Genomic DNA, 14,839 nt, shown 5'->3' with positions numbered 1-14,839 from the left:
GAGGGAGAAAGTGAAAAGGTGCCCTCTGGGGGCTTCTCACAGTCTCTGCCTCCTGCCAGAGATCTGCCATGTCAGCACCCCACACAGACTGTGGGTTGGCAATCTAGGGGAGGATAAGTGAGCATGAAGACTCTGAGAGGGATTCTAGAGCCTACAAATACGCAAAGTTTTTCCTAGGAAGGAACTGGGTGGTGGCTACCAAAAAGCCAGTATGGGAGAAAGAGCTCTTGTCAACAGGATTCCCAGTTATTGAGAAAAACACCAGGTGTGTAAATTTTACTTCAGAGATCGTACATGATTAACTGGTCTGCTTTCCATTTATCCACTGCCTAAAGAGCACATTTTCAATACAAATGGGCCCTTCCAAACATAGAAAATTAAATAATAATTATGTTAAGTGCCAAGGCCAAAGAGAAAAAAAAAAAGGATTAGTCTACAGTACTTGCACATATAAATTATGACGCTACATTTTTAACCAAGGATCTGTACTAGTTCTAATAAATTCTAGATGTTAACTAGTGGTGGGGAAATAGTCGGTCTAGCCAAATGTTTAGTAAATGAGACATAAAAACTCAGCAGATTCTTCAAGGATTCGAGACGACAGTGGCAGAGTCACATGTGTTGATTGTTCATTTAATGATGTCTAATGTATTATGGTATATATTTCATATGTGTAATAACTGCAGATTAGTATAGTAGACAGAGCTCTGATGTTAGAATGAGAGAGATCTAGGTATGAATCTGGCAACACTGTTTGTCAGGGTTTCTCTTTGGTGAATCTTTGAGCCATATTTTTCTCATCTGAAGAATGGGAATATTGTAATGAAGTGTGGAGTCCTCTTTAAGTTTTGAGAATTGAATAGGATAATACATGAAAATACCTTGCGATGCCTGGCATATGAAAATCCAGTTAAATAGTAGCTGCTTTGATGGTGATTAGGTTCAAAATTCTTAAAAAGCCCCTAGATGATAATTTAATGTCTCCAAATCACAAAATCTCAGATTTAATACTGGTCTAACTATACCTGCTCTGCTCATTTATCACAATAGAGATCAAGTGAGATACTATATAGGAAATTGCCATCAAAACTACCAACTCCTTTATAAATATCAAGTATTATCCTTTTATCTCTATTGTCTGTTTGGGTTTATAGCTACTTGTGTTATTTGTTTGTCTTTGACACAAATGCCCCAAGTGAAAGAGATACATTGCTTTTGCTGACTTGTCTGCAGCACACCCACACCGGGGACTCACTATAGGGTGGATGATAGAAGTTGGGACTCAAATTTTCTCTCCAAAGAATCTTCTTCCTACTCATTCTATATCTTTGACTGACCTGTGAATGATGCGCTGGCTCTGCAGGTAGTCCAAGGCCATGGCCAGCTCGCAGATGAAGAGCTTCACAGTGTCTTCCTGGAAGCGGACGTTCTGCTGCAGGTGGTATCGCAGGTCCCCGCCCAGCAGGAGGTCCACCACCATGAACATGTCTTCCTCATCTTGGAAGGAATACCTGGAAAGGAATTAGAAATGCAAGTGGGTTAAATACATTTACACACTAAAGAAGCCTAGAGGCAAAGGACACCTTACAGATCTGAGCCAAGCTTTCCTGAGCTAAGAATCCAGGCTTTGGGAGTACTGGTCTATTACTTGTTTTAGGTCCCCAGTTTCCACATGTGTAAAATGCAAATAAGAAGATCTTCCACATTTGATTATAGTAAAGACTAAATATGATGAGTATAACCCTTTTTTTGGTGGTGGTGTGGCTTCCGTGGTGGCTCAGACGATAAAGAATCTGCCTGCAATGCTGGAGACCTGGGTTTCATCCCTGGGTTGGGAAGATCCCTGGAGAAGAGAATGGCTACCCACTCTAGTATTCTTGCCTGGAAAATTCTGTGGACAGAGGAGTCTGGTGGGCTACAATCTATGGGGTCACAAAGAGTCAGACACGAATGAATAACTAACACTTTACTTTTAACTAAAGACTAAATATGATGAGTGTAACATTTTTAAAATTTATTTGAATTGCAGGATAATTGCTTACAATGTTGTGTTCATTTCTGCTGTACAACAACACACATCAGCCATAAATATAAATATATCCCCTCCCTCTTAAACCTTCTTCCCACTCCGCCCTTCTAGGTTGGCACAGAGCATTGAGCTGAGCTCCCTGCATTATACAGCAGCTTCCTACTAGCTATTTTATTAATACATATGGTAATATATGTCTCAATGCTACAATGAGTATAATATTTAATGTTATTCCTGGCATACAATAAGCACCCATTAACCATAAGTCTACAGAGCTATGAAGCCCAGAAAATGAAGAAAACTCCATTTATTCACCTGTCATTAACAATCATATCCTGAATACACTGCTACAGGAGGTCCATAAAACACGAGTCATGAGGCCTCCTTGAACCATCTCATGCTTATTTTTCCACATTAACGACTTCACTGCTTAACATTATAACAAATCATAAACCACATTCATGATAAGAAAAAAGATATAAAGAGAGCCATAAAGAAGTAAGTGTACAGGAAAGGGAAGTAATTCACTCAGTCCTGGGGATGAGCAGTGACAGGAAAGCTTCTCAACACAGGAGACACTGGAGTTAAATTTTGAAGGATGGTGACAATAATAAATACAAAATAAAGCCAACATGGCTGAGGTTTCCATTAGATGGCTTCTCCGGGGCAGGCTCTAAAAGCACTCTACATGTTTGTGTCATTGACTCCACAATGCTGCTCTTATACTCCCATTTTACAGAGGAGGAAATCAAGGCCCAGAGAAGTTTAAGTAATTTACATGAGATGAAACACCCTATAGATGGGAGCAGTGAAGGGGTCTCCAGGTCCAAAAGTAAGATTTAAACGAGGAGAACAGCCTGGATTAAGCACAGACATGGGAAAGAACACAGTGTGAGGAGGGAAAGAAGAGTGAGGGTTTGTTGGAATGATGTGTGATGGGGAAGCTGGAGAGGAAGGCAGAGAGCAGATCCCCTGACAGGAGCTTCACAAGTCTGTGCTGCTGGAGAGACCCTGAAGAGGGTTAAGCAAGACACATGATCAGACTTGAAGGAGCAAGAGATGGAGGGACGGGAAGAGGAAACGAGACACAGGTGAGCAGGATTGGCCTCTGCTTGTTTGCAAAGAACCTCCTGTAAAAATGCATTCCAACTGCTCTGATTTGTTTTCCTCAAAGCACAGACATGATCTCTAGTCACAAAAAGCCCTCTGTATCAACACTATTGTGACATGTTTCTTTTGACATCATGTCACAGAGATCACATTTTAAAGTTTTATTTGAATCACAGAATTGAGAGACCGCAAAGCAGTGCCCAGGGATGCAAACCAATGCCGAGGGACAAATTCTTTGCTTAGGAAACAAACGTAGAATATCAATGATGGAAGAAGTGTATTGAGAACATTTTCTTCTTTAGAATGATCATTGTGCTACAAACACAAAAACAAAAGAAAAATGAGCAATTCAATGAAGCATTAATCTAAGGGAGTAACATTCTAATGAAAGCTAGGTTCTCAGAGTTCACTTGTTGAACAAATAAAATTCTGCTTACCACTGAAGACTGATTCACACAGATGTCAGAAATTAAGCCTTGGGGTGTGTGTGGGGGGGATTACGATAGAAACACAGGAAGTGCTTGGTAACAATGTGAGAAGTGTAGGAAGTGTTATTCTTCACCTTCATGCAAGGACTGGTTAGGTATCTCTGCCACAGGTTTAATGGGCACCAGGATAGGTGCCTGGACATGGGCGATTTGGTTCACAATCCTCCCAGCTGCACCACTACACGTTTTATCTGTTGTGTTTACAGGTTTTCAGGAAGTAAGGGTGTGCTAATTATATGTAATCCTGCCTGAGACCTATTGCACCTTAGGCTATCCTCGGCTAATATAATAGAAACGATGATGGCTCATGGCATGTGAGCAGGGTCTCACTGGGATAGCTGGCAAATGAGGTAGGTGAGGACTGGGTACCAAAAGAAGAGAGAAGAGAGTGCTAACCGTGAGCATCACTGGATGCCCCTGGAAACAACCTAGGCAGACTGGGTTCACATACAGAGCAGTGACTGGCTGTGTTCAGCTCCCTGCTGGAGGCAGGGTGGAGGTCCCCAAACTGGTCACAGATCAGAAAACTCCTCTCCCATTACTTCCTTTAACGTTAAGTGGGGGACAAAGGTCTTATTAAATTCACCCTGAGTGAACAAACAATTTTTATTGTGACTTGGGCGAAGCTCTTTTTATCCAAAAAAAGGACTGATAAAGGTGCCGACTGTGGCAAGTGAACAACAGTGTTGGACCATGCAGGGGATGATTAATCAAAGAAAGAAGCATCCCAGGCAAGAAGCACCACGCTTCCCTTGCCCAGCATGATTTTAAATTTCTTTAATCATGGAGCCAGGTGTGGCTGTTAAAAATCCTCTTTCCCCTTTCACACATCAGATCTGAGGCCCTCTATCATAGATCCTAAACTCTCAGAGGGTGAGAAGATAAGTATTTTATTTCCAGAACTATATTCAGTAAAATATGTGAGCATAATGCAGTTTGGTAATAACTAGGATATGAAAGTTCATATCATAATCTGATTTTTTTTTTCAGCATAAAAGAGTAAGAGCTTCCCTATACCTTGACCATTTATCCCATAGTCTCAGAGATGCATTTTTCATTACTTTTTAAAAAATGCTATATCATGGCTTGCTTATTTCTCGGTTGGCAGCTCCAAAATTAGTAAGTCTGGTCCCCATGCATGTGAAGTGCATTGTAAAGTCTGCTCACTAAGAGAGGAGATAAGTGACAGGACTACCACCCTCCCCCACCCCACCCCACCATATTGCAGCAGACTATTCACAGCTCTTTGTATCATGTTGAAATTCTCCAGTCCATTCTACACACCATGGCTATCTTTTTACAAGGTGAGTTTTATGTTCTCCAGCCTCAGGAATCCCCTTCACCTCTTTCCATGGTCTGCAAGACCCTATGTGACCTGGCCCTGTTTACTTCCCCAGATTTATCTTGAAGATCTTTTCCTTCCATTCCTCAGCTAGTAGTTCATGCCCCTGCAGCCTTAGGAGACTGGGCTGTGGTGTGGCCTTGCCTGCACACAGCACTGTCCGCTGCCTGGTTATTGTCACTTCATCTTTCAGTCTCAGCCCAAGGGACACTTCTCACAGAGACATCTCTAGTATTCCATGGAAAATCATGTCTCCCTATTATACACAATGCCATATTCTTATGCACACAACTTTTCATAATTTGAAAGTATTTTCCTGTATGCTTTTGGATTAACTGCTGTCATTTCCACTATGCCATCAACCAAATCAGTCACTCACCTGCTTGGAAATGGAGCTTTGGAAAGAACCATGGGGTTGGCCAAAAAGTTCTTTTGGGTTTTTCCATAAGCTGTCATGACAAACCTGAATGCCTTTTATGGCCAACTCAATAAAATATGTTCCAATGGAGTGTTTTTTAAACTGTGAGTCATAATTAATTAATGGTTGTGAAGTCAGTTTGGTTGGTTTTAACATGCACTTAAAAAAATAAAAGACTGAGTAACATAAAATAAATGCTATTAACATGTAAGACTATAAACATTGTTTGTACATGTGTGTCTCTCTGAGTATACCTCCTGGGTTGTGATGAAAAATATTTCTTCCTGTGGGAGACAGAGAAAAAAGCCTGAAAACCCTGACATTAGGGGAACCTGCTGTTTGTTCCAGAGCTGTTGTGTCAAATCTGCATTGAGACTTTACCTGAGCAAGGGACAGTTCTGATGTCTCCATCTAGCAAAGCATGGGAAATGCTGGACAAATATCAGTTATTACTTTTAAAAGTTCTCAGCTTTGTAGAAAAAGATACTGATTCATCAAAGATGGAATCCATTTAGAAACACACAGATAGAAAATACAAATGGAAAATGCACAGGCTTTCGGCAGGCCTAGGTTTAAATATCAAATGTTAATTTAGAGCAAGTTCCTTAAAGGAAACTGAAACTCAGAGAGGATATTTGTACATAAGAAGCAAATTAGATATAACGTTTGTAAAGTAATTAGCACAAAATGTGGCACATAGCATGGTGGTAAGGAACTTGGCTCTGGGGTTAGACTGCTTGTGCTCAAATCCCCGTTCTGCCTTTTAAAGTTTTTAAAACTAGATGCACCAAGTTATATAAGTCACCCACATGCCCATCTATACTGGTACATACTTCACAGGGCTGTTGGTAAGATTAAGTGCAGTTAATATACATAAACTGCTTAAAGCAGTACCTGTTAGTACCTTGAGGATAGATATTAAAATTACCTTTGTTTTTCCACCCATGAATGTAATATAGCTCTGGTATTAAGCAGATTAACTTATTTTATGCATTGTTTCCTATTATTTTACAGAAATGATTATATGAAGATATTTATTGACTGGTTTATAGCTGATTTACAATATTGTGTTAGTTTCAGGTTTACAGCAAAGATTTTTAGTTATATATATACATATATATATGTGTGTGTAGTGAAAGTCGCTCAGTTGTGTCTGACTCTTTGCGACCCCATGGAGTATAGCCAGTCAGGCTCCTCTGTTCATGGAATTTTCCAGGCCAGAATACTGGAGTGGGTAGGCATTCCCTTCTCCGGGGGATCTTCCCAACCCAGGGGTCGAACCCAGGTCTCCCACATTGCAGGCAGATTTTTTACTGCCTGAATCACCAGGGAAGCCCATATATATAGGTATATATCTATATTCTTTTTTTGATCCTTTCTCATTATGGTTTATTGTAAGATATTGAATATAGGTCCCTCTGCTACAGATCCTTGTTGTTTAGCTATTTCATATATAGTAGTATGCATCTGTTAATTCTATACTCACAATTTATCCCTCCCCCGCCTCCCCTTTGGTAACCATAAGTTTATTTTCTATGTCTGTGAGTCTGTTTCTGTTTTGTAAATAAGTTCATTTGTACTACTTTTAGATTCCACATATAAGTGATATCATATTTGTCTTTCTCTGTCTGATTTCATTTAGTATAATAAGCTCTAGGTCCATCCATGTTGCTGTAAATGGTATTAGTATTCTTTTTTATGGCTGAGTAATATGCATTGCATGTGTGTATATATATACCACAGCTTCTTTATCCATTCATATGTTGATGGACACTTAGGTTGCTTCTATGTCTTGGTTATTACAAACAGTGCCACTATGAACTTTGGGGTGTGTGTATCTGTTTGAATTGGAACTGTGTTTTCTCTGGATATATGCCCAGGATTGGGATTGCTGGATCATATGGTAACTCTATTTTTAGTTTTTGAAGGAACCTCCATACTATTTCCCGTGGTGGCTGCACCAATTTACATTCCTACCAACGGTGTAGGAGAGTGCCCTTTTGTGAATATATGTATAATCAACATGATTCCCATTAATTGAGCTCTTACTATGTTCTGATACCGTGCTAGTTACTTTATGTATTACTGTATTTAATTGTTACTATAAACGTATGAGGTAAATAATCTCTTTATCCTCATTTTTACTGATAGTAGCAATTCAGGTTTTTTTTCCCATGTAGAGTCACTTTGGGTACAAGAACCATTATTTATTCCAATTGTTACTCATTTTAAATTTAGAACTTTATTTAAATTTAAAATAATTTGGGTCTATGATACCCGTTTCCCACTCCCACAAGGAGACGATGAGAGACTGCAGCCAAGAGCAGCAGAAGGGAACACACAGTCAAAACACGAGTGACAGGATCCGGGGGCACAGCCGCCAGCACGGTCTTCTTCCCGAGTCTTAACGGTCCACTGAGAGGCTGCCCAAGGGGGAGCAAGCTCGTGGAAGGTGAAGATTAAATGTGCAACCTCAGCACGATGCACACACACCAAAAAAAAAAAAAAAAAAAACCAACCACCAATAACCCCAAACCTCAAAACAAAACCCCCACAACCACCCTTATTAGTCCAGGGCAATGGGCTCACAGTGGCCAACAGCACGATGAGAATGGGACTCTGCCAGATGAGAGGAAACCTCTTCCCAGTCACTTTCTCCTCCTGTCCTAGCCTCTCAAAAAATGGTCTGGAACACAAGTTCTATCCCCAAGAAAAAGAATCAGATTCAGAAAATATTTCCAAAAGGCTCCAAAGCAAAAACAAACAAACCAACAACAACAACAACAAAACACTTGTGGCTACAGGGCCTGGTAGCAAGAGGGGCGGGGATCTACATATAGAAATGTACTTAAAATCCAAGTTGAAAAAGTTGTTTTAAGTTTCAATGCTTCAGTGAGCTCCCTGTCTTATACTGTTACTCCACAGAAGTGGGGCCACCTAGGATGCACAGCGAGCAGCAGCTCTGGTCCTGATGTGGCTGGCTCTAAATGCTCCCACAGAAGGCCTCTTCCTCCCCAATTTTTTCCTTTCTGTTTTGAAAAAACCCTACTCTGTCTTCACATCCAAAAGCTAATTGGCTTTGGTTTGTATCTTTGGAACCACAAATAAAAGAAGCAACTTTTTCCTGTTATTTTGACTCATGCCTATCTGAGCAGCTATTCCTTTTAACAGTTCAGTAGCACACAGGCTGACATGGCCAAATGGACTTATGAATGCATGCATATGGACCACATATTGTTACCAAAATGGAATGTGGGAATATGCTACGTACCTCAGGTTGAGAAATGACCAAGAAATCAGGATCTAAAGGGTGATACATTATATATATATATATTATATACATATAAAAAATATATATATACCTCAATGCTATTATTGATAAAACATTGTTTAGTAATAAGAAATTACTTTCTTTAAATATGAATATAATAGTCTGCTTCACATGGTTAGGAAATAATAGCCTTTCTGAAAAGCAGGTGCTTTTTCTACTACAGCTTCATGTCCTGGGCCTCATCTTCTGAAAAGTCAGACATAGAACTCTCCAAAGAGAGTTCTGGTGCCCTCTTCCTGTTCTTTCAGTGCCTCCTCCATTGCGTATTTCGGGATGCACTCTTTAATTTTCTGCTTGTATTCTTCTGGTAGATGGAGGTACATAGCTGCAGCATCACCATTGAGAGGATCTATGAGGTTGCAGTAGGCCAACAACTGGGGTACGAAGGACTCAAATAAATTGGTAAGATCATAAAGAGCTATCCAAGTTGATTAATTATATCTGGACACACAGTTCCTAATGCTTCATCAATGTTGGATGGGAAATTTTATTCATGAATCCTATAGAAGGTGATCTGAGAGGGTATTTATCAGGAAGATCTACTCTAACTTTCCATACTCTGCCTTCATATGGTGTTCCTTGTGGTCCATAAAACTTCTCTACAGATTAATTGAGTCCTCCTAGGATAGTAACCTCATGCTTACTCTCAATGCTCTTGCTTTTAAATCCTGAGACTATTGTCCTCCTGTCTCAGACATGTACGATTTTAAAGCGCCTCTGCTTTCTTTTGTCAGAAAGGAGGAAGGTGGGGAAAGAATAGAAGGCCAGTGCATCTTTGCCTTTCTTCATCTTCTACTTGCAATTCAGGCTTAATCCTCAATAAAACAGCAAACCAAATCCATCAACATATTCAAAAAGTTATACACCATGACCAAATGGGATTAATATCTGAAAAATCAATGAATATAAGCATCATATGAGTAGAATAACGGACAAAACATTATCATCATCTCAATAGACACAGGAAAAGCATGTGACAAAATACAACATTCATTCATGATAAAAACTCTCAACAAACTTGAAACAGAAGGGAGCTTCCTCAATCTGATAAAGGGTATCTGCAATAAAACAGTGAATATTATACTTAATAGGGAAAGATTGAATACTTTCCCTCTAAGATCAGAAACAAGGCAAGAATACCTCCTTTCACTTCTATTCAATATAGTACTGAAGATTCTAGCCAGTGAAAGGAAGGAAAGATGGGAAGAGGGAAAGAAGGATAAAGGAAGCCAAGAATGGAGGAAAGAATATTATAAAGGAAGAAGTGAAACTTCCTTTAATTACAGACAACATGATTCTGCACATAGAAAATCATAAGGGAATTACAAAAAAACTGTTAGAACTAATAAACAAGACAGCAAGGTTTTAGGCTACAAGACCAATATACAAAAATCAATTGTATTTTTCTATTAAGCAGTGAGCAAAATGGAAGTAAAATTAAGAATACAACTGCATTCAGAAAAGTTCAAAAATAATAAAATACTTAAAAGTAAATTTAGCAAAGAAGAGCAAGACATACATGGAAAATCATAAAACTTCACTTATGGAAATTAAAGGTCTAAATAACTAGAGAAACAGTCCATGTTCATAGATTAAAAGACTCAAATATTGTTAACATGTCAGTTATACTCAAATTTATATTTAAAGTCAGTATAATTCCTATCGAATTCCCAGCAGGCTTTTTGTTTTTGTATGAATGGACATGCATCTCTTAAATTTATAAAGAAATTTAAAATACCTAGAATAGCCAAAATAATTTTGAAAATAAAAAATCAGAGGACTTTTACTTCCCAATTTCTAGATGTACTATAAAGGTATAGTTATCAACACAGTTTGGTACTGGCATGAGAGAGGTATAGGTCAATGGAACAGAATTAAGAGCTCAGAAATATATCTTTATAGTCAATTGATTTTTGACTGAGATGCCAGGAAAAGACCATTGGTTAATAAAATGGTGCTGAGACAATTAGATATTCACATCCAAAAATGATGAGCTTAAAACCACACCATATATAACAATAACGCAAATAGATCACCTATGTAAACGTAAGGGCCAACACAACAAAACTTTTAGAGTAAAACATAGGACACAATCTTTGAGACTTTGGATTAAACAAAGCTTTCCTAGATACAATACTAGAAGCAAGGTCTATTAAAAAATTGACCATTAAAATTTTATTAAATTTTAGATCATCTAAATTTTTGCACTTCCCAAAAGATGCCATTAAGAAGATGACAAAGTAAGCAGCAGACTAGGAGAGAATATTTGCCAAATATGTAACAGATAAAGGATTATACCCAGAATTTACAAAGGATTACTACCACTCAAAAATAATACGACCCCCAAAAAAGTGGGCAAAGATATGAACGGACATTTCACTAAAGAAGATACACATGAAAAGATGCCTAACATTATTAAGCATTAGAGAAATGGAAACTAAAGCCACAAATGTCATGCTCATCTGAATGACTGCAATAAATAAGACAGACAATAACTAATGTTGGCTCTAGGATGCAGGGAAAAGGGAACACTCGAACATTGCTGGTGGAAATGTAAATGGTGCAGTCACTTTGGAGAATAGTTTGTGAATCTCTCAAAAAGTTAAACATTAAATTACCATATCATCTAGCAGTTCCACTTTTAAAGTTATTTATCCAAGAGAAATAAAATCACATTTACATGCAAAGACCTGTACACAAATATTCGTTGCAGCTTTATTCATAATTGCCAAAAACTAGAGAAAAATTAAATGTCCATCAACTGGTGAATAGACAGACAAAATGTGGTACATCCATACAGTGACATGCTATTTAGCACTAAAAAGGGACAAATTAATAGCAGAGAGTGCATCATGGATGAACCTCATAAACTTTATGCTACATGAAAGAAGCCAGACACAAGAGATTACGTATTTGTAACTCTGTTTATGTGCAACTGTCAGAAAAGGCAAATTTATAGATACAGAAAGTAGATTATTAGTTACCTGGGGCTCAAGGTGGGAATGGGGATTAACTCAGTGGGAACAAGGGATCTTATTGGGAGGCTAAAAGGTTCTAAAATTGATTTATGGTGATGGTTGCACCACTCAGTAAAATTACTGAGGATCACTGAACCACACACGTGAAATCATGAATTTTATGATGTGTATAATATACTTCAAGAAAATTGTGGGGGAAGAAAAGACATTGATTGGGGAAAAAAAGACAGTGGTGTAGAGAGGTTAAATATTTCCTCAAGAACCACGTTAGGACATCGTGGAGGCAGGATTGCATCTAAATCCAAGTAGTTAAACCACATATTGTGTGCATAGCGACCAATAAACTTCATGAGATGAAAAGCATCTAAAGTTTATTAAAAAAATCCTGTTGGGGAGTAGAAGACTTATTTAAACACCCTTCGATTTAACTCTCAACATTCAATATGCATGCCCCTTGGGTAGTTTCATTCCAATGGTGGGATATTTCTGATCTTCACCCAGAGATCTCTAGAAGTGTTTTTAAGAATCACTGTTGTCCTGTGCACTAAAATGGTAAAAGAATTAATTAATTTTTACACTCTGACCAAGGAGTGCCCACAATAGGCTTTTCAGAGTTTAGTAAAAGCATTAGCCCTTGTAAGAAGAGATCCCTGAGGAATGAGCTAAGAGGAGGTTAGGGTGCATCATCCCATCTATGAAGTACAAATTGGAAGTTTAAAGCCTTTCTTTGGAGTACTGGCCATTATATTTCTCCTCTTGTGGCTGTGTAGTAATTTTCCAAAGTGTGTCTAGTGTGAAACTCAGAAAAAGTAAAACCAAACTAGTATTGGATTGGCCAAAATTTTATTTGGGTTTTTCCATAAGATATTATAGACAAACTCAAATGAACTTTTTGTTCATCTCAATATTATTCATGAATTTGCCATGACAACACTGAAAAACCTAATATTCATAAAAGTCAGATTTCAACAATTTATAAATAATTATGCCCAGTTTTTTGGGGGTGTATGTGTGTTTGTGTTTGAATTGAAATACCACAGCATGCACAACAAGCTGAAAGAAAGGTTAATCGCTAGGGTAACATGGGAACTAAATTGAGAAAGAATCTAAATTTGCTTTGGTATCATTTAAGAGGGAGAGAATTTACACACCCAGTGTGTCAGAGTGAGAAGACTTTCATCAAGGCTTGATGATGCAAGCCATCATCAGTGAGAATGTGGAGAACTGGGCACTCTCATGCGCTCAGGAGGGAAGGTAGTTTGGTAAGAGTGCCTTTGAGGACAATTTGGAAATACCTCTTGAAAAAACACATGGTATTTGACCCTATAATTTCACTGCTGGAAAATTTCACCATAGACACAGTTGAAAAATTACACCAAGATGTAAGGATACAGAGGACATTATATAAAATAAAAAACAATTTGCATGCCCATTAATAGGGAAGCACATGAATAAATTATAGTATATTCATGTTACTGATTATACAGCAATTTTTTAAAAATGAGGCAAATCTATATTCTGATAGGAAAAGATTTTCAAAAGATACGGCAATGGGAAGATGCATTACAGTACATGAATGCTCAATGTATATAATAGTATATAGTAAAAAAAAAAAAAAAGGATATACAAACACAACCACAAAAGGAAAAAGAACACTTTACACATATATGCTGGTATATGCATAAAATCTTTTTGAAAATAAGGTAACCAGGTATCTAAGTAGTAAGATTTTGTCATTTAATTTTTATATTTAGAAGGCCTAATAAACTCAACAAAAATATTTCTACTTTGATATGCCTAATACATTCTGTCTCCTTGCAACCAGAAGTAAATAAGCCCCAGAAATCTAGTACACAGTATAGTGAGTATAGAAAATAGTATTGTATTATAATCAATAAACTTGCTAAGAGATTATGACAATGATTTCGATCACTAAAAAAAGAGATCATTATGTGACATGACAGAAGTGTTGATTATCACAACAGCAACCATATTACAATACATAAATGCGTCAAGTTAACATGTTGTACACTTAATATTGCACAATGTTAGATGTCAAATATATTTCAATTAAAAAAATTATTTATGTTGTCTTGGCTCATCAGGAAAGGAACTAACACAGACCTGTCAGCTTCTAATCTATACTAATGATCTAGAAGTTTTCATCAAATACTCAGTGTTCACAAATCACTGATTATTCTATAAATGTCTGCTTTTAGAAAGGATCTTTTATAGAATATTTGAGTCCTTAACATGGATTCAGACAAGGTCCATACTTTGTCCTTGGTTTATGTGCCTTTGAAACCTATTTTTATTCTAAAGCTATCTTATCCAAACTCTTCTTTTCTTTTATTCCTAGTAATTTTTAATTGAAGAAATTAACTCATTTTTGCTGAAACAGTTGCGAAGTCTGAATTTTGCTGTTTGCATTTCTGGCATGTCTTTCTCTGCTTCTGCTGCTGCTGCTGCTAAGTTGCATCAGTCGTGTCTGACTCTGTGCGACCCCATAGACAGCAGCCCACCAGGCTCCCCTGTCCCTGGGATTCTGCAAGCAAGAACACTGGAGTGGGTTGCCACTTCCTTCTCCAATGCATGAAAGTGAAGTCGCTCAGTCATGTCCGACTCTTAGCGACCCCATGGACTGCAGCCCACCAGGCTCCTCTGTCTGTGGGATTTTCCAGGCAAGAACAGTGGAGTGGGTCGCCAGTGCCTTCTCCGTTCTCTGTTTCACAGCTCTGTATTTTGCAAAAATTGGTCATTAGATCTTAAGGTTTGCCAGATTCAGGTTTGACTGGGCAGGGTTGCTGGGTGGGGCGGGGCAAGACTACTTCACAGGTGGAGGTGTGTACTTTGATCAGGAGGTATATAATTAGTAAGTCTATCTTCTCATGGTGTTATCAATCACTAATCACCTGAATGCCTAGATCCAAAGACTCCTTAGAGGTTGTAATATTCGAGTTCTATCATTTCTCCTTTTTATTTTAGCTAGAGTACTTTTATAAAGAGAAATAGGCTTTCATCAATTATTTGGTTACTTAAGGTATGGTTCATATAGGAAAGGTAAAATGAATGTTGAGGTCTTTTATTTATCACTTTTCAAAATGATTTGTTGGTTTCCTAGAATCCTCCCAAAGCAATCAGTA

At 38.0% G+C, this 14,839-nt stretch overlaps 1 protein-coding gene and 1 pseudogene across 2 annotated transcripts in view; both read right to left on the bottom strand.

Moving 5' to 3' along the window:
* STK32A (serine/threonine kinase 32A) overlaps positions 1-14,839 on the bottom strand; it is a 130,955-nt gene that overhangs the window by 54,834 nt on the left and 61,282 nt on the right. For both annotated transcript variants that reach the window (XM_043913180.1, XM_043913181.1), the window contains exon 5: positions 1,338-1,511. In XM_043913180.1, the coding sequence (XP_043769115.1) occupies positions 1,338-1,511 (174 nt within the window). The remainder of the gene's footprint in view (positions 1-1,337; positions 1,512-14,839) is intronic.
* LOC122700349 lies at positions 8,876-9,366 on the bottom strand (annotated as a pseudogene).

The sequence above is a fragment of the Cervus elaphus genome, chromosome 9 (assembly GCF_910594005.1).
Source record: "Cervus elaphus chromosome 9, mCerEla1.1, whole genome shotgun sequence".
NCBI lineage: Eukaryota > Metazoa > Chordata > Mammalia > Artiodactyla > Cervidae > Cervus > Cervus elaphus.
The sequence above is the reverse complement of the archived record's forward strand: the minus strand, read 5'-3'. Positions and strand labels throughout refer to the sequence as shown.